This window comes from Diplotaxodon limnothrissa, linkage group LG7, assembly GCF_057381915.1.
Source record: "Diplotaxodon limnothrissa isolate DT_005_m linkage group LG7, D_limnothrissa_male_GT1.1, whole genome shotgun sequence".
Lineage (NCBI taxonomy): Eukaryota > Metazoa > Chordata > Actinopteri > Cichliformes > Cichlidae > Diplotaxodon > Diplotaxodon limnothrissa.
In genome coordinates, this window is record NC_140602.1 from 9081661 (window position 1) to 9102590 (window position 20930).

General features: G+C 42.1%; 1 protein-coding gene across 1 annotated transcript; it reads left to right on the forward strand.

The window, feature by feature from the left end:
* The first annotated feature begins 100 nt into the window (after positions 1-100).
* LOC146627748 (ELKS/Rab6-interacting/CAST family member 1-like) lies at positions 101-19524 on the forward strand. The gene is made up of 20 exons (XM_085359143.1): positions 101-256; positions 1438-2202; positions 2327-2515; positions 5337-5628; positions 7701-7828; positions 7941-8018; positions 8108-8263; positions 9248-9415; positions 10934-11101; positions 11202-11339; positions 11449-11589; positions 11814-11954; positions 12962-13155; positions 14303-14438; positions 14556-14687; positions 15580-15740; positions 15932-16079; positions 17230-17325; positions 18623-18808; positions 19207-19524. The coding sequence occupies exons 2-20, from the start codon at positions 1657-1659 to the stop codon at positions 19342-19344; spliced, it is 3336 nt and encodes a 1111-aa protein (XP_085215269.1). The 5' UTR covers positions 101-256; positions 1438-1656; the 3' UTR covers positions 19345-19524.
* The last annotated feature ends 1406 nt before the right edge of the window (positions 19525-20930 follow it).

Sequence of the window (20930 nt, forward strand, 5' to 3'; positions counted from 1 at the left end):
CTAACGTAGAATCGTGACCGCGCTTTTAAAATCCAAGCGTGGCGAGGAAGGCCGCCGTGAACGCGCGCCGGAGGCTTGACGTCACTGAGGCGCCCTGGCTCTCCTGAGCCGCTGGTACTGCTGGTGAAAAGATGGGAAAATCTGATAGACATTTATCGAGGAATTAACGTAAAATGAACGATTTTTGCAGCTGACTTATTTTTGACAGAGGATCCACTATTAGCAAGGATTTGGCTTCTACCAGACAACGACAAAGGTAGTTTGTTCGGAGGGTTTTTCTCCTCTGTGGCTATTGTGTTAGCGAGAAAAAAAAAGGTTCTTCTTGACCACATAAATTGGATATACTAGCCTCCATATGTAACGGCGAGCTAACGTTAAGCGTTTGTCGTATTTCCCTTTCTTTTATAATTAGCAGTATCACAGCTACATATATGTAAACCGGTGAATGAATAACCGTAGCTTGAAATGAAAAACCGTTGAGCTGAGGAGAAGGAAAATGGATATGGTTTGATATGGGTGTCTCCAAAGCAGACACCGTACGGAGTCGATGGGATTGTGCAAAAAAAAAAAAGGAAAAAAAGCTTTGATTCCCGTTAAACGTGTCACATTTTGACGACACTTACGATTAACTTGTCACATTAAACATCTACCCAGCTATCTGACAAACTGTTATTTCCGTTTGTATACAAATTTTCACGCTCAGACATTTTTCCCCCCACAATGTCCAGCATGGACAGTCCCCTCCTTCCCTCCCTTGCTAGTTTTAATCCATAGCGATAGCAAATTAGAAGAATGAATCGGAGAGCCAGCATTTATTTTGGTGGCAAAATACACAATGGAATATAAAACTCAGAAGCTAACAAACGGGGTTAAAGCGTCATTAAAGGCACAAGTGTCATGCTTTACTGTTAGCCGGCGTGTTAACGTGACATTAGCAGTTAGCAAGGCCAAACACACTCAAGATAAATGTCTGTGGTGGACATATATACATACATGTATGTATGTATGTATACACACACACACACACACACACACACACACGTCAGACTACTTAGACACATTACATTACTACCAAAACCTTGTAACATTAGACTATATGTGCAAATTATATGGTTGTGACCTGAAAGTACTTGTTACAAGATTAACATTTTGTTGAAAGCTAACCTAAAATCACTTCTACCTTTGGCCTCAAGTAGATTAGAGCAAAGATTTCGCTCCAAAGGACCCTTCACTAGAAGAATTTTCTTCTTAGACATGACTGTGTACAGTTGCGTAACTGTCTGTACTGCAGGAAGGTATTCAGTTAAGACAGTGAAACCTTCAGTCTGTACTGGTACTCTGTTTTCAGTTTTGCATGCATTCAGTTGTTTTATTCATGTGTTATTTTGTGTGCTGTTGCTATGCAGTTAACTGGGAACAATTGTGTTTTCTTTGCAGATTGATGTCCTCATTTGTAACAGTGGCTAGTTTATCTTTGAGGTCTGTTAGCATCAGCAACCCCTGAGAGTGGAGTGTTTCAGACCTCTGTTGTATCATGAACATTGTGCTCACCAGTTTAAGCTGGATCTCTAACACTAGTAAAATTCATAACGATATAACCAGATACTAAGGGTTGTTCTTCAGATTTGGTAGTGCCTCCCTTCTATTTAGTCAAAAATGTACGGTAGTGCTCGCTCTGTTGGCAGAGGGGATACAAACCATAGCGGAGGAAGAGATGGAAGTGGTACTGGTAATCAGGGATCTGGCCGTTCCCCTCGGCTCCCCCGTTCTCCTCGGATGGGGCACCGGCGTACCAACAGCACTGGAGGCAGTGGGGGAGGTCCTGGAGGAGCAGGAGGCAAGACCCTTTCAATGGAGAACATCCAGTCCCTCAATGCTGCGTATGCCACCTCAGGACCAATGTACCTGAGTGACAATGAGGTCACCATGGGAGGTGACCACCTTCCCAAAACTGGTGGCACAGTGACCACCATGGGGAGACAGAGGGTGACTTATGGGTCGAGAGGTAGCAGCAGTGGAGTTGTAGCAGCAAGTACTCCTAATATCTCCACCACAGTGCCTGCCAATGCTGTGCTACCAGCAGGCATGATGGCTGGAGATGCCCTAGCTTTTGGAGATCACCACATGGCCTCCACAGTGCCCCATTCTCTAAGGCAGGCAAGGGACAATACCATACTTGACCTGCAGGCCCAACTCAAAGAGGTACTTTGCCAGTTTTTTCCCACGATTTTCTCAATTCTGAAATTTTGATGAAGAGGTTAATTTATGGCATTCACCGGTCATATGTTGGGTTGTCATGTACCTACCATTTATCCTGCGTTCTCAGGTTCTGCGGGAGAATGAGATGCTGCGGCGAGAAGTGGAAGTTAAGGAAAGCAAACTCAGCTCCTCCATGAACTCTATTAAGACCTTCTGGAGTCCAGAATTAAAAAAGGAGCGAGCTCTCAGGAAAGATGAGGCATCCAAGATCGCCGTCTGGAAGGAACAGTATCGTGTTATTCAAGATGAAGCACAGGTGAGCGTTGCTTAATGCTTAAATAGACTTTTAGCCTCTGTTTTGTTTTTTGTTTTGTTTTGGGGGGTTTTCCCTCTAATTTCATCATATGATGTCTCTCAGTCTGGATAGATTTGCCAAACTTCCAGAGCTTAACATGTTTGAGGAGGGGGGAAAAAAGCATTTCAAGCAGTGTGTCCGCTTTAGTACAAATGCTTTTCTCTTTTTGTTCTCTCTCTGCATAGGTTAGTGACAGTTTTTGAGCATCTAGTTAATCCTCTTATATGCAGCTATATGCTTGTGCATTTTAGATGAAAAAGGGTGGAAGTCTCATCTGAGGAACAGGATGAAAAATGTGCGAGGAAAAAAAAAAGAAGAGATGAGAACATTACAAAAGGTAGCAATAATAAAGGAGGGCTTTGCAAATAGTGCAATTTACAATTTACTAATACTGCGTCTATGCAGTATGTAATGATTAGTGTTTAGATGTTTAACTAAGCACTAATCATCACATACTGCATATATGCAATTTGAAGATTTTATCAAATCTCTCTTTTTAAATTTTTTGTCAACATTTTAGTGAAGCAATCACACCTTTGTGACCTACACCTGTTAAAACTAAGTATATAGCAATACACCGTACATATTTTGGCACCGTTAAATAGGAGTTCATCTAAGCAGGTATTTCTGTCTCGACTCCCTCTTTCTTAATAAATAAGTGTAGTGTCGACAAACTTTGCATAGGATGGTTCTATGGTTTAAAATCTAAAAGTGTAATTGGATAAGTGCAGATAAGGTCTTTTTAAATACTCTACGGTAGGTTGTTGGGCTCGTGCAAATTGGGTTTCGTTAATGAAGAGGCATCGTCTTTGTTTCACTGTGGTTCTTAATGGGTGGGCAGACCTGTATAATTTGCTGTTTTCACTCCTGCTGAGTCACAGAATCACACTCTGGACTAATTCCCAGTAATGCCTGACTAGCACTGCGTAATCAGCGAGTGCTTTAATTTAAAGATGTCTGCTTTTGTATGTCTGCCTCCGCCTCCCACACTGGCACACGTGCAATGGAAAGCATGGACACGCAAACATGCACACAGCAGTGTACTGACTCTTTGCATTAACTTACGCTTATTACATTTACTTACTATAACCTTAACCCTAACTACTACTTGCGTAGATCTTAGTCTTAGGCCTAAAGATAACTTTACGTTGGTGGTTCTTAAAGTGGAGCCATTTTAAGGAGGTGACCAGAGAGTAACTAAAAAAAGGTTGACTGAATATGATTTTAGTTTTGTCGAGGAAATAAACTGCCAGAAATTTAACCATAGATATTTTTAATTAGTTATCGCTTTTAAAAATTGTGAGGTGTAGGTGGTGTGAATGATTTTCCGCTTGCAGAAAAATGAGAGGAATGCTACTTAACTATAACTTGAAACCTGTCTTGCTTTTAAAAGCATATGATTTAAATTATTGCTACTTGCTTTTTGTCTGTAAGAGTAAGCTGCCTCCCTTCAGGTCCTCATTGGAGGGCATTTGTTTAAGTTTCATGTAAAGCTGTTTAAGCAGATGTCTACATTTTTATGCATATATTTAAATGGATTACTTTGAATTTGAACACAGTGTTTCCCAATTCATACCACAGGCGAGTCTTCCTCTGCTTTGTTCTTCCTCTGTTTTGTTTGCTGTTGTAATATTAATGTTATATACTGCCATATGTTGTAGTGTGAATTGACCATCTTCATCCCCTACATTAAGTCAGATAATAATAGAATAATCACCAGTTATTTCTTGTTAATGATTCCTTGCCGCATTGATTAAACGCTGCTTTTTTTGTGAGATTTGCCAAAGATGTTTAATTATTGGATGTGGTGATGGCGGTGCCACAGAGTTAAGTTACACAAAATGTTTGTATCACATTATCCAGTGTGGAAGATAAGCTGTAGATGATGTGTTGACTTCTTGTTATATCAATTTAGAAAGTGCATCATATAACCGCAATGTTTTGTGCTCTTTCAGACACCTAACTCTTGTCTTTTCTCAGAAGAGAGTGAGAATATGGGGGCTGAGGAAGGGAGGTGTGTGTGTGTGTGTGTGTGTGTGTGTGTGTGTGTGTCAGTTCTTGTCCGCACATGCATCTCCCCATGTGTGTGCGTCTGTTGTGTCGGGGGGGTGGATCGGTGCAGTCACAGCAGTGAGTCAGCCTTAGTCACGGGGTGGAGAGGGTGATGGAAAGGGATGGTTAGTGAGAAGAGAGGTGAGAGTATCAGAGGGAGGTAGAGAAGGAGTGTAGACTGCTGGTGGAAGGAGAAGAAGGGAATAACAAAGGAAGGAAAGGGAGGGGGCGCGGGAGGTGGAGGATGGAGAGATACGAAGGGAGGCAGACACTGACTTCTCTCTTTGTTCTGTCATCTGAAAATGCTCGCAGCTGGTTCAGACCAGAGTGTAACACAGCCTTGTGTTACTGTCTCACAGCAACTCTGCCAAGAGTCTGTGGCGTCAGATGCCACAAACAATGCAATACTATACGGGGCTTATTGTGTTTCACCACTTGCATCTCTCTGGCCATGAATTGCAACAATGCTCAGAAAGCCTCCATGTTTTGGATCTATAAGTTGTGGCGCTGCTGAATTTTCAGTTATGATTAGTTTTTGTTTGGCTGGATGCAACGCAATACTCTACCAGGAGCCATTCCCAGAAAGTAGCCCGTGCATCATTCATAAAATCAATAAAATTTTCACCTCGTCTCCCTTGTCATATAAATAGCCTTGCAATAAAGGCTAGAGAACAAAGAGTAGAACCAGTAATTGTCAGCAGTTATATGTGTGTCTCTCCTCTGTCCCTAGCATCTCCAGATGACTGTTCAGGCTCTCCAAGATGAGCTAAGGATCCAGAGGGACCTGAACCAGTTGCTCCAGCAAGATCCTGCTAGTCAAGGAAGGGACCTGGCCCTGACATCCGAACCTACAGAGGAGAACTACCGACGGCTACAGGGTGAGCATGAGAGGCAGGCCAAGGAGCTCTTCCTTCTTCGGAAGACCCTGGAGGAGATGGAGCTGAGGATTGACACACAGAAGCAGACCCTGGCAGCCAGAGATGAGTCCATCAAGAAACTACTGGAAATGCTGCAGAGCAAAGGTGGGTTTAAGCAGGAAAAACCAAAATAGTTTAATGAAGTTTACAGTTGATTGATTATTAATGACTGTTTAGCTGTTTGTTGCATGTCTTCTGGTTCATGTATAGGGTTCACTAGGAAACAAATAAACTGTTTGAAACTGTAGGCCAATCATATTCATCCATTAACATTTTATTACTCAGTAGGTCTCAGGTTACCACTTGTCCCAGCCTATTTTCCTCAGCTCCTTTAATGCTCACACAGCTGTAGGTCAATTGTGGCATTCACTGCTCCATTTTCTAGACATGATTTCTCCTTTAAACTCAAGCAGGAGCTTAAAGACACTCCAAGCCTGTGCTCAGGTGTTTTTAAAAAGTAATTGCATGCCGTCTTCCCTAGGGTGTAAATACAAAGGACATGAAATCTGAAGAACCCAAAGGTACATGAAATTAAAAGAAACCTAAAACTCCTTCCAGAAAAAGCTTAAACCCATTGAACCCTCAGCAGTTTTGGGGATTTCTTTTAAACTCCTGTCACATATGTACTCACTCTGGGCTCATTTTAACAGGGCAATCATAACTAGATTTTTTTTTTGCACAGTATAAACACTCAGGCCAGTCCCCAGAACGGTTGGTGTCCTATAACAGGTGCGGTGAAACACTCAGACTGTATGTAAAAGATGGATGTCACCTCCATAATGTCACCTGTTGCTTAACAAAGTTACAAAGTTCTGTTGGGAAGTCTTCGAACTGACCGTCATCTTGTTTTTAAACTGGACATGAGTGAGGCGGCGAATCTGAAGATGACTGTATGTTCACAGGTTAGCAACTCATATCCTGCTTTATCCTCCCTTTTGAGTCTAATAGATGACAGTAATTACAAGGGAAATATTTAAGGGGGAATTTGCTTGGAGGGATAGAATAGATAGGCAGGTTTAAGGCACTTCTACCTTTGGTGCTTGTTTTTAGAGCTAGAAACTACACTATATTGCCAAAAACATTCACTTGTCTGCTTTCAAACACATACGATCTTGTTCATACGATATGATGTCAGCACACCCTTTGCAGCTATGACAGCTTCAACTCTTCTGGGAATACTTTCCAGAAGGTTTAGGAGTGTGTTTATGGCAATTTTTGACCGTTCTTCCAGAAGCACATTTGTGAGGTCAAACACTGAGGTCTCCGCTCTGATTGATCCCAAAGGTGTTCTCTCGGGTTTAGGTCAGGACTCTGAAGGCCAGTCAAGTTCTTCCACACCAAACTCGCTCATCTGTGTCTTTTTGCACCTTGGTTTGTGTACTGCTGTGGAATCATGCTGCAACAGAACATGATTCCAAACACGAAGTTGGGTGCATGAAATTGTCCAAATGTGTTGGTGTACTAAGCATTAAGAGTTCCTTTCACTGGAACTAAGGTGCTGACCCCATCTCCTAAAATATAACCCCATGCCCTAATACCCCCTCCACCAAACCTTACACTTGGCACAATGCAGTCAGACAAGTACCGTTCCCCTGGCATCCACAAACCCAGACCATCAGATTGCCAGACGGAGAAGCATGATTCATCACTTCAGAGAACACATCTCCACTGCCCTAAAGTCCAATGGCGGCATGCATTATAGCACTGCATTTGGTGATATAAGGCTTAGATGCAGCTGCTTGGCCATGAAAACCCATTCCATGAAGCTCGAGCTAATCTGAATGCCGCATGAAGTTTGGAGGTTTGTAGTGACTGACTCTGCAGAAAGTTGGTGACCTCTGCACACTACTTCCCTCAGCATTCGCTATGATTTTTTTTTGATTTTTTTTTGATTTTTTTTTAGGATGGCAGGTTTTTAAGGCTTCAGGGGTTCAGTAAGTTAAATTACACTGCCCATTAGGTTCAATGTTGTGTGCTTTGTTTGTTTGGTTTTTCTTTTACAGTAGATGTGCAGAGTCTATCCTCGGATATCCTTACCTGCTAAACAATTGTGTGCTTTTGTTTCTTTGTTTGTCTCTGAGAGTTAAACACAATTGGCTGTTGTAAACATCTAGACTTCATAATAGTCTTTTTACATACATCAGAATTGTAACAAGTTGTTATGTTTGCTGTGTTAGGACCATCTGCCAAGGCATCAGAGGAGGACCAGGAGAGGACAAGGAGACTGGCTGATGCAGAAATGCACAGGCATCACCTTGAGAGTTTGCTGGACCAGAGAGACAGGGAGATCACTGCTCTGAGAGAGGTAATCTCCAGTTTATTAATTTTGGCATGCATTACTTTTAAGGCTTTCCATCATATTTGGTTTGATTGGTAAGATATCGATATTCATCAACCGTGTTTTACATCTGACACAGCAGGAGCTGCACCGTCGGTATGAAGGAACTCCAGAGTCCACCAAAACTAAGGCCCTACAAACTGTCATTGACATGAAGGTGAACATTTAGATAGAGAAATGTGTGTGTGTTTATAGTGTATTGGTGACAACATGCTATTGGTGATAACCTTTTTCCATTAACTCCAGGATGCAAAAATCAACTCAATGGAGCGGAGCCTCAGGGACATGGAGGAGGAGCTGCTAATGCTGAAATCGAATGGACTTCTGAGCTGTGAAGAGCGTCAAGAAGAGATGAAGCAGATGGAGGTTTACCGCAGTCACACAAAGTTCATGAAGAACAAGGTCAGAGACTGTGTAATAATTCTTATGGGTTTTTTTTGTGTTCACACATAAAACCCTAGAAACTACCTTTTTCTCACGGTAGCTGTAGCTTGTAGAGGTGGGAATCACCATACATCCCACGATACGATATTATCACAATACTTAACGCACGATACGATATTATTGCAATTTTTAAAAAATATTTTGCGATATTGAGATTCTGTACATAAAGGTAAACTTTATCAATATTCATTTTATCTAATATCAAAGTCTCACACTCAGTCTTTCTCTCATTTCAGTCAGTTTTATTGTTGACAAACTGAACGGTTTGTATTACAGTCTAGTCCAACTTAACTGAATGCAACCATCTGGTACAATTATAGCTATTCTGAACTATGCAATTTATGAAAACTATGCAGCCCATTTAGCAACTGAAGAATTTGAAAGTAAATTAAAACAAAGTATAATTTTACATTAAATAAAAAAGTTTTAAACTTAAAATAAAATATGTTTATTGCTGCCAAAAAAAAAGTTAAACACATTTGGACAGTGAAGGAATGTCAGGATTCTTGCTCAGAAAAAGGAGCTGATCAACATGCTCTGAAGTCAGAGCATGTTCCAGTCCACAAAAACTTTTTTTGTAACAAAATATCGATTTCTGCTGTCCCTGTATCGATACATTATTAGCAAACAAAATATCACGATACTACACAGTATCGATTTTTCCCCCCCACCCCTAGTAGCTCGGGAGGTAGAGCTAGCCATCTACTGATCAGAAGGTTTGATCTGCATGCCAAGTATCCTTGGGCAAGAAACTAACCCCAACTTGAATGTCTGTGATTGGTAGATAGAAAGTCATTGTGTGAATGGGTGAGTGAGCCACGTTGTATACAGTGCTTTGAGTGCTCCGCCAGTAGAAAGGCGCTATATAAGAATCAATTTACCATTTTACAATTAGTCCAACCCTTCCTCTTTCTTTCTGCGCTCGGGCTAATCTTTTTTCAGATGGAGCAGGTGAAGCAGGACCTCTCCAGGAAGGACACCGAGCTGCTCGGTTTGCAGACAAAACTGGAGACGCTTACCAACCAGTTCTCAGACAGCAAGCAACACATTGAAGTCCTCAAGGAATCCCTCACTGCCAAAGAGCAGCGGGCTGCCATCTTACAGACGGAGGTAGAGTATCCATACTTTCTCACCCACTGTATTGGTATAGACCAGGGGTCGGCAACCTGTGGCTCCGGAGCTGTATGTGGCTCTTTAGTCCTTATATTGCGGCTCTGCATGGTTTGGAAAAATAAATCTAACTGAAGTGTATTTTATTTGTGTTAGTTCTAAATTGGAAGATTATTCTGATCTTGAAATATAAAAATAAAAATAAAGTTATATTTTATTATTATTCGTCGCTCAAAATAAGCGTCACACTCAGGGAAGCCGGTATACCTGCCGAAATGACGTGCATTTACTGAGACCTTCAACCCCAGGTAGGCCAAGTATGGAGAAATGTAAGAAAAGAAAAATATCTGAAGAAAATACAACATTTAATGATGCCTGGGCAGATTCATTTGTATTTACTTCTGACGAGAGTGGCCTACCAGTATGCCTAATTTGTGGAGTGTCGATCTTCGGATCCACATACGTATGTGAACAACTATTCTCCACCATGATCTATGCTAAAAACAAACACCGCTCACGCCTCACAGATAACAGCTTACAGTCCTGCGTAAAGAGGAAAGTGACTTTGTACAGCCCCGATCGTACAGCATGCACTGTGCACAGAGGTTCAGGAGCAGAAGTCCGATTGTAAACATATCACGGCAGACCCAACGATGTTTACATGAACATGCTCTTCAGCATCTCTTTATTGACCACTTTTCACACACACAGCCGGCTGTAGCTTTGCAGCTCACAGCCCGACACATACAAACAACAGCAGAGAGAACAAGCCGGTGAGGCGTGATTGCGGATGCCACTCAGGTACGTCACGCCCCGCAAAGCACATTAACCAGGTAAAATAAATATTATGCAGATACTTAATATTTATTTTTAATTTTTTAGGAGCATAGTGCTTTTTTCCAATTATTTTTAAAATTCTGGTCAAGGCTCCGCTACACTCCGATAGCCCAGAAGGGATGACGGCTCACAGTTTTTGTTTGCTACATGGATAATTTGAGTTCAGCTTTTTAATTAATTAAAGCATAAAGGTAAAAACCAATATACACAGTGTTGTCTTCATTTTAGATGTCAAAAAGTATTTGCGGCTCCCAGTGTTTTCTTTTCCGTAGAAACCGGGTCCAAATGGTTCTTTGGGTGTTAAAGGTTGCTGACCCCTGGTATAGACTGTAGAGGCCTTTACACACCGGACTCATAACCATTCACACCGATTGCATAATTTAACTCGGTGACTGTGCAGCTTCTTTTTTTTTTTTTCTTTCCTGAACCAAGCTTGATTTTTATTTTTTTAAATCTGGATAAACAGGCACACCTCGTATCTCAAAACATTGATAGGTACTGAATAAACAATGACATGGAAATAGTAAAATAATAGTATTTTTTATCTCAGAAACACAACACCGCTCTGAAATCTTCCTCAGAAGTTTAAATCTTTGCTTTTGTCCACACTCATTTTTAACTTGTAGCAGGACACGTCTGTAGTTCATGTCCGTAAACTGCTAACCCATCTTGTCTATCTAGGTGGATGCCTTGCGCCTGCGTTTGGAAGAGAAGGAAGCAACTTTGAATAAAAAGAGCAAGCAGATACAAGAAATGTCAGAGGAGAAGGGAACCCTCAATGGGGAAATCCACGACCTTAAGGATATGCTGGAGGTTAAGGAGCGCAAGATCAATGTGCTTCAGAAGAAGGTAACGTTAACAGAGAATAGTGCAATCTTATTTTTGAAATGGCAATATGTGTCCAACGCAAGATCAATTTTATTGATGGTTACTTGTGTTTTCACTGCAGATCGAGAACCTGCAGGAACAGCTGAGGGACAAGGAGAAGCAGATGAGCAGCCTGAAGGAGAGAGTAAAGTCTTTGCAGGCTGACACTTCCAATACTGACACTGCTCTCACAACACTGGAGGAGTCTCTTGCAGAAAAGGTGGATTAATTTCTGCAGACTTGTATTAGTCCATCTGTATTAATAAACAAATGTTGGTTGATAATCTGTATAAGAATCTTGCTTGATTCTTTCCTCCACCTCTTTATAGGAGCGGATCATCGAGCGTCTAAAAGAGCAGAGAGATAGAGACGACCGGGAGAAGACGGAGGAGCTTGAATGTACCAAAAAGGAGCTGAAAGAGTTGAAGGAAAGGTTGAGCTTACTGCAGGGAGACCTGTCAGACAGAGAGGTGAGAAACATATGCAAAAAAACACACAGGCAAACTCTTGTTTACTGTGATTCTATTAATATAATAAAACAGTGCTGTCAGACACGGGCATCAGTTTTTTGTTGTTTTTTTCCCGCCTGTTAGTCCTAACTTTGCACTGAGGCATGGATGCCTGCATTGGTGTTAATGTATTCTTAGTGTGTGTGTGTGTGTGTGTGTGTGTGTGTGTGTGTGTACGTACACAGACCTCTCTGTTGGACCTAAAGGAGCACGCCTCCTCCCTGGCCTCCTCAGGGCTGAAGAAAGACTCCAGACTCAAGAGTTTTGAGATTGCCTTGGAACAGAAGAAGGAAGAGTGCCTCAAACTGGAGAATCAACTTAAGAGAGTGAGAAATACATTAAATACGTATTAAATACAAATACATTAATAGAATAGAATTCAACTTTATTGTCATTGCACATGCACAGGTACAGGGCAACGAAATGCAGTTTGCATCCATCCAGAAGTGCTTTAGTGATATAGATATATTACAATATATATTAGCAATAATATAGATATGTGAGTATATTACAGAAATGGGTCTATTATGGTATGTTATAATGTACACGGTATGAAGTATGTTGTGAATATTCTATAACTATAAGTATGTACAGGCTGTAGTGAGTACAAGCTATGTACAGGATATGAACAGGATATAAATATGAAAAACTATACAGAATATGAAATGAAATAAATAACTTTACAGAATCTGGGATATACAGCTATACAGAAATGGGAACTATGCAAGTTGTAAACAGTTGTAGGATTAAAGATTATCGAATGTACAGAATGATTATTTACACAGAGCTATACAGTAGTGCAGTTAAGATAAGTGAGGGTGTAGATAGTTTCTACAGAGGCTATATAAAGTGCTAGTGGTTGTGAGTGGTGGTTCAGTCCATGTTATTATTGTGTTTGAGGGTACAGTTGTCCATTGTGGGTGTGTGTATGTTCAGTCCATGAGTTAACGTGGGTCAGATGTCAGGAGGCAGAGTTCAGGAGTCTGACAGCTGTGGGGAAGAAGCTGTTCCGGTACCTGGTGGTCTTAGTCCGGAGGCTCCTGTGGCGCCTCCCAGAGGGCAGGAGGGTGAAGAGTCCATGTGATGGGTGACTGGAGTCTTTGATGATTTTCCCAGCCCTTTTCAGACACCGCTTCCTGTAGATGTCTTTTATGGCAGGAAGTGGTGCTCCGGCGATGCGCTGGGCAGTTTTCACGACCCTCTGCAACGCCTTCCGGTCCGAGGCAGAGCAGTTCCCGTACCAGACTGTTATACAGTTGGTCAGGATTAAATAAAGCTTCAGGCACCTCACGTGGCCTGAAATGTCTAAACTACAGCCTTTGTTCTCCATCAGGCTCAGAATGCAGCGTTGGAAGCTCAAGCCAACACTGAGCTGGCTGAGCGCATTAGGAACCTCGAACAGGAAGTGGCCCGCCACAGAGAGGATTCTGGGAAAGCTCAAGCTGAAGTGGACCGCCTCCTGGAGATACTCAGAGAAATGGAGAATGAGAAAAATGACAAAGACAAAAAGATCAGTGAGCTGGAGAGGTGGGTTTGTGGATCTTGTCAGTGTGCATGTGTACATGTGGTGGATATTCAAGGGTGGATGCACCATATAAATGTGTATAACAAGTATTTAATGAGGTATAATGTAGGTCCACAGTTTGTCTCTGGGACTTCTGACCTTTGTTCGTCACATGCGATGTAAACATCTGACGTGGTATCGCTGTAGAGACTGTTGTGGCTGGCACATTAAAAGCAGTCTAAATTGGCTTTCTGCCATTTGACATCCTGGCAGGAGTGCTTTGAAAGCTGGTGTTTGAGGTTTTGTGAGGTGGTTTGTTTCAGTGTTGACATGCTCAGCAACAGGCAGCTTCTTTTCATGTTCCTGCAATTGTTTTATTATTATTTTGTGTAACATGACCTTGTTAGATCCAGAAAAGATGCTGCATAATCCGTGAGCTGATATTTTATGAGTGAAACCCCTTCTGTCTTGTTCTCCATGTTTGCTTATTCTCTTAGTCTGAGTCTGCTTTTCTCTTTACTGCTTTCTTGTCTTTTCATTGGAAATTTCCCACCCCGCCAGTTTGGCCTCAAGGTTAGTGACAATGCTTTTCTCTCGTCCTCACCTTGACACATTTCTCTCTCTCTCTTCCTGTGGAGCTGCAAGCAGTTGTCTTTTTCTTACTTCTGCTCAGGCTCATTTTTCCTTTTTTGCTTTGTTTTTGGGTTTGTTTGTTTGTTTGTTTGTTTTTTCACTCAAAGTCAAAATGATGCCTGAAATCTCACCCAAGCAAGTCTGTAAGATTGTGAATGTTTGTTTAAAATGGCAAATTATACCTCTTTATGTCCATATTTGAATCAACTACATTTACTTGGTGTACAACGATTAATGACCTAGAAATTGTAACGTGGGAATGTCTGAGTCATCAAGCACATACCTAATATACAATATTTGTTTTTGGTCCCATGACTTTATTTGCATGAGTTCCTTTATTTAGTTATGGATAAGCCATCTGTGTCACGCATCCGTAAGCTCAAAGTGGTAAAATACAGCGCTATATCTTGAAAATGCTTGCTGTTCACTTGTGTGTAAGACACATTTTCACTGTTCTAGAGGAAATGGAGCCCAAAATGAGGTCTGATTTGTCCTCTTGCTCCAAATAGAATATCTAATGTAACTGACTTCCTGTAGGCAAATGAAGGATCAGTCGAAGAAGGTGGCATCACTGAAGCACAAAGAGCAGGTGGAGAAGAGCAGGAATGCTCGACTTATGGAGGAAGCCAGGAAGAGGGAAGACAACCTGTCTGAGAACTCCCAGCAGGTGAAGGTGAGGCTTGCCTGTGGATGATCTGCACTGTGCAAATTCTGTAGGAATGCTACTGCCTTTCTCAGTCAGGGTACAACTGGGCGAATCTGACATCTCCTTCCTTCTTCTACTGTGAAGGACACTTTACGCCAAAAGACAGAGCGCATAGAGGAGCTGGAGGAGGCCTTGAGAGAGAGCGTTCAAATCACTGCTGAGCGAGAGATGGTGCTCGCACAGGAGGAGGCTGCCAGGTCACTTCAGGAGAAACAGGTACACAAACACACAAATATAGCAAAGCAATATTTATGACCCAGCACCGCACGGTTAAAAGAAACTGCAGTTCTTCCTCTGTCGCCTTTTTCTGCTGCCACTGTGCTGTCGCTCATCCTTTCTCTCCCTCTCTGCCTGTCCGTCCTCTTACTTCCTCTTCTTTCATCTCTGCTTGTCATTTTCTCTTGTTTTGTTTTTTTCTCCGCTACACACCGCCTCTCAGAAGCACTCACTCAAAGCAATGCATGAGTCCAACCTCGCCAACTTTAAGTGGTCTAAGGTATGAGCCCAGTATGTGTCAGTGAGCAGCGACTCTTACAGGGGGTGGACACAATAAAAGCAACACCTCTACAGTTCATGCAGTCTCATGCAACAACCCTGCACAGGATACATGGGTCAAGTTTTAGTAATTGTTGGAGGGACTGCATGTGTGTGAAATGTGTTGGTGTTGTTTCCAGCCCATGTAATTTATGCGCCTTTGTTTACCTGCTGTTTGCTTTTAAAACGATGCTCATTAAAGTTTTCACTTTAATGAAATCCAAAGCCAAGTACATTTTTACTTCGAGCATGAATTATTCATTAATTCCCCTGTTTAGTCTGTTGTGATTAAGTAAATGTTTAATAAGGAATAACTGTAGTTCCTGTTTAAATTAAATAACAGGTAAATGAAATCCAGTCTTGATCCCTAGTCCTTCCCATCAGACCACGTGAATTCTGCTGTCCCTCCCTCTTATAAGAGACTGACAAATCATCCAGTGTCTTTTCTGGAAAAAAAAGCTCCATCCTTTTCCCTGGTGGATTTCAGGTAATCCACTCCAATCATCATTGAGCTGTTTGTGTGTGTGTGTGTGTGTGTGTGTGTGTGTGTGTGTCGGTGTGTCGGTGTTCCCAGATGGAGGAGCTGCTGGGGGCCATGGAGAAGGTGAAGCAGGAGCTTGAGTCCATGAGGGCTAAGTTGGCCTCCACTCAGCAGTCTCTGTGTGAGAAAGAGGCTCACCTCACAACCCTGAGAGCCGAGCGCAGGAAACACCTGGAGGAGGTGCTGGAGATGAAGTAAGAGACACACACACACAGTGGGATTGCATAGACTCTGGATTATTGATCACCGCCTTAATCTTGTAAAATGTCATCCAATTCTGGCTTTTCCCAGATGGCAGGCTAATGTTGTGCAATGAATAATAAATGATAATCGAGCTATTTACTTTTGTGGGTAAATGCCACATTGTTACATCTCCACCTAACAGGCAGGAGGCGCTGTTGGCGGCTATTAGCGAGAAAGACGCTAACATTGCACTACTGGAGTTGTCATCCTCTAAGAAGAAGAAGACCCAGGACGAAGTGGCTCAGCTGAAGCGGGAGAAAGACAGACTGGTGCAGCAGCTCAAGCAGCAGGTGAGGAGGGGGCTGATGGTGTTCACAGAGAGGGTGATGGAGTGAAAGATGTAACGCTGGTACCAGAAGTTTTTCCAGGTTTCCAGCTGCTATATGCAGGAAAATAAATCCTCACAGGACTGATGGGGGAATAATTTTGATCTTTTCTTTAAATAAAAAGTAAAAGCTCTATGAAACTGATGGATTAGAAGTAAAACTGTCTATGTCTAGAATGTGCTGCAGCTGTGTTTTTAAGCACAAAGAAACGGGTGTTACCATGTATTGTTAGTTAAAGTGAATGGCTCTACCTTTCTTTCACTACTACTACTACTCATACTTAGGTCTGACTTTCACGCTAAAAGCACTGTGGCATTAATAATTACTGAGCAGATGTGCACGTTAGAGCTCATCTTAGTTCAATCTGTTAATTAGTCTTTGAAATCACATGCTTGGGATGCCAGTGCCAGATGACCATATGCCAAATGGCTGAAATGCAGCAGCTCGGGTTAGAGTTGAGAAAGACGTGTGGCAAAGAATTCTGTCTCCCCACATTCCTGTCTCTCCTCACTGTGCTTGCATATGCTTGTAGTGTTTCTACCTGTGAGGAGCAGATATCTTTAAAATTTTTACTTTTAATTTGGCAAAAACTGAAATAACTACAGGTTAAACTGAACACACGCTGTCAACCAAACTGGTTTCTTTTTATATGCCAGTCTGAAAATGCCTGTTGGAGCCTGTCCATGTTGAACTTGCCTGTTTTATCAAACCCTGCATAGCATGAGTTGATGTCGCATCTCCATCATCTGAATCTTTGGAATTTCTTGGGACAAATCTGAGATGATCTAGGGAGAGGAATTCAATGAGTGTAAATAGCAAGAGAAACTATGTCGTCTTAGATGGTAAATCAGACTCATTTGCTCTTACTTCCTGGTGCACCTTCTGTTTCCACACGCATCTGTGTGTGTGTACAATAACATGCAAATGACGTCTGTGCACAGTGGTGAAAACTGAGCCAGGCAGTGTTCATTAAATGATGAAGTAAGATTAGATTTATCCTGTTAACAATTTGTTTTCAGGCTGTACTCCCAAGATTTCAGCAGTTAGCTATAAAACCTTGGCCATAATTACGATTTCCTCTTCATCTTAGTTGGATGTTTTTAACAATTTGCAGACCCAGAACAGGATGAAGCTGATGGCCGACAACTACGAGGATGACCATCTGAAGACTGCACCTGACCAAACGAATCACAAACCCTCTCCAGATCAGGTAGTTTTAACTGCCATAAACTGCTTTGCTAAATTTTTCTTCAGTCGATTTGTGGCCACGTCTGTAAGTAAGGTTGAACTCACGGCTTGCTCTCTAAAACTCGGAAGTTTTCTGCTGCTACTTTTCTTGTCTGTTTTGCACACTAACCAGATGTTCCTTCCTAATGCTGCAATTGGCTTACCTTGTGGCTAACAGGATGACGAGGAGGGTATCTGGGCGTAGCCAACCTTTTGCCCACCCCCTCCCCTCTCTCTCAGCCATTTTGTTCAGAAGGGTGAGCTTGTATGAAAAGCCGTTGCTCCATTGGCATGTTTGCTTGTCTTCCATTTCTCTGTGGGGTGCTTTTGATGCACATCTCTCCTCACAAACTCATCCTGTGCTTCAGCATTCATATACTGCTTTTTTTTTTTATGGGTGGGGAATTCTGTGTGTGTGTGTGCGTGTGTGTGTGCGTGCGCCCAGAGTGTCATCACTTCAAATGAAAGCAGCTTAGCTTTGCATGTCACTGGTCTGATGCTAATGATTGGCTTCTGACGTTTGGCTCAGACAAACAGGTGTTGGATAATGGCTTTAAACTTGATCTAATCAGTGGTTTAGTTATTTGCTTTGTAGGACACTTTGTTTAGCGGCACAAATCTTTACTCTGTCAGAGTGGCTTTCTTTTTCTTTCTTTTTTAAATGCCAAAGACACACCAAAAAAAACCCCAAAAACGCCCAGACTCTTATGGCACAGCCAAGCTTCTCTCAGAAGGGATGTTTTGTTTCTAAGTGCCTCTCTTGGCTCACTGGGCACCATTCACTCAGGCTTTAATGATACTGTCTGCTGACCGTTTTTCTCCTTTGTTAGTGGTTAGTTTGCTGTACTTATTTGTCATGACTAGCTGTTATAAATCAAACATGTAGAAATTGCTCAGATGTACTGAGCTCTGCTATAATGTGCTATCATTATTATTTATATTATGTACAGTGCTTTGCTACTCTAACCAATCGTCATAAAATCGCGGGGCAGATCAGGACTCGACTCGCTGTATCTCAGCATGGCTTGAAACACTATTTGGGAACCACTTTTCTAGCTTTAGGGGTTTAGCAGGAATTTTGGCTGTCATATGAGCTGGTGATGGGCATGCATGTCAAGGCTTATGCTTTCTTTGTTTTTAAACACAAGTGGTGTCTCGTGCTTGGTTCCTTTCATTCTGTTCAACCGTTTAAACCGGGGTAAATTTTATCGTTTAATTTTTTTTTTCGTGCCATTTCCTTCAAATCGCCTTTCTCACTTCTTCTTCCTCACATCTTGCAGATGATACCCCCTCTTCTAGCCCTGTCCCAGAACCGCAGTAAGCTCAAACTTTACATCGCCCACCTGACAGACCTCTGCCACGATCGAGACCCCAGCATCCTCAGCCAGCTCACGCCGCCCGCTCACTACCACCACAGCGACCCTGAAGACTGGGAGGAGGACCTCCAGAAAATGAGCGCCGAACAGGTAATGAAGAAACTCTTAAGTCATCGTGACATTCATCTCTGAGCCGCTTCTTTGATACATATTAAGCTTTATTTTGCGGGAGCATTAAAAATATGCTTTTGGAGAGATTTTATTGGTGGCGAGGCAATTCAAAGAGGAAATCAGGGAATCTGTTCAAGAGACAAACAAACACACTTCCAGTGCAGTAACATGACTTAACATGAAGGAAATGGAAAAGGTGCAGCAGGGAAAACTGATCACAGACAAAAGAGGAATGGAGTAGATGCAGCTGTGTGTTGTTTAAGAACCCTCTTTTAACCTCAGATATACCTAAACATGCACCTTTTTGTGAATTGTGCTGATGGCTGTGTAGAAATGCAAATGCTATTAAAAAGCTATTCCTGCCCTTTCTCCTGCAGTTGGAGCGGGAGCTGGAGGTGTGTGAGAAGGAGAGCGGAGAGCTGCAGGAATATGCCAACTCTGTTCTCCAGCAGATTGCAGACTACTGCCCTGATATCCTGGAGCAGGTCGTCAACGCCCTCGAAGAGTCTTGCTGAAAACTCTGACCTCAGACACAACCCGTCTGAGTCCAGGTCTCCCTACCTCCACCCCCCAAAAAAGTGAAAGGTTCCTGGAGAGAAGAGAAAGTAGGGGGCATTATCACATCTTGCTCGACTCCTCTTCTTCGTGTCCCTCATTCTACCCTGCAACAAACTGTCAGGACCTCTGGGTGCTTTCCTGTCCCACATGTTAATCTGTCAGGCTGGCAAAATTAAATTAGGGATGTTCGTGCTGTTAAATATGGCACTTGACACAGGTAACGACAGCCGCCGATAGATTTTACGTGCACACCTCATCACTGTCAGGCAGACAATAGCACACTATCGGTTGTTGCAAAATAAGTAGCATTTGCAAACACCCCTAATTTGATTTTTGCTTTTTAAAGGAAACTAAAAACTGAACATGGGTGAATTTGGAGGGGGAAAAAAAAGCAGACTTGCACATAGTTACGCACAACGGAGAATACTGCCAACCTTTTTCTCCTTAGATAGCTTTATTGATAACAGGAGCACTCGGCTTGATCTCAGTCTTTAACCCCTTGGATTTCTCTCACAGAACTTTCAAGTTGAAGTAGTAAGTTTATTTGTTGCTCTGGACAGGAAAGCACTTTTTTGGTCTTGGAGAACTGGGGAGCTGCTACATCTCGAGGGAGCGGAGAGGAGCTGGGCCCAGTGGGTAAACCATGGATCTGTGTAATAGTTTGGTCCTTGAATAGTAACACTGAATGCAACATTAATATTCTCAAAAACCTTGGGTCTGTCCACGTAGCTTGGATTAGGATGTAGGTGTGTTACTGTCATCGTCTGTGGCTGGGTCATTAGAGGGGGAGTCAAGGCCTGACCTTTGACATAAAACAAAGGTCAGATTTTAGTTAGTATGTTCTCAACAGATGAGAGAGAGGATTTGAAAAAAAAGAAGCTTTTTTTATTATTGGTGACGATTAATAAGTTTTAGATGGTTTTGCACACTTGTCCACTTGTTTATAGGGTATGCAATGTTTGTTTTGCGAACGTTTTAGTGGCCTTGGAGCATGCACAGAGATAAGTACTGGACCTAACGCAGGGATATTTATTCCTCTGTAATACTGGTGCTAAGGCATGATGTAAGAAATTACGATCTGAACATTCAGTCTTCATCCAAAGTTCCTTTAGATGGTACTCAAAGCCCACCTGATCCTAAGTTTGTCGACTGAATCGCTGACAAAAACGAGCGATGCCTCTGCTGTTGTGTTTTTTGAACTCTTCAGGGCTGTGGTTTTTAATTACTAAGTGCATCTACATTTCCAGAAAGGTCACTTTTCAGCAGATTTTGACTTTTTAGATAAGTTTGTAAATAACGTGATATTTAACATGTGCAGTGACTGAATAAAGGTACCTAGGTGGAAGGTGTTGTGCATTCTCTTAAAAAAAAAATATATATATATATATATATATTGGAAAAGTTAAAGCAGTGCAGTTGTCATTGTGTCTTATTTTGTCTGCAGGACAAAATGTGCGTGTGTGTGTGTGCGCGCGCGTGACACAGTACTGCCACAATTTGCGGAAAGTCGCGTTCAATAGAGATATATAAATATAACACATAT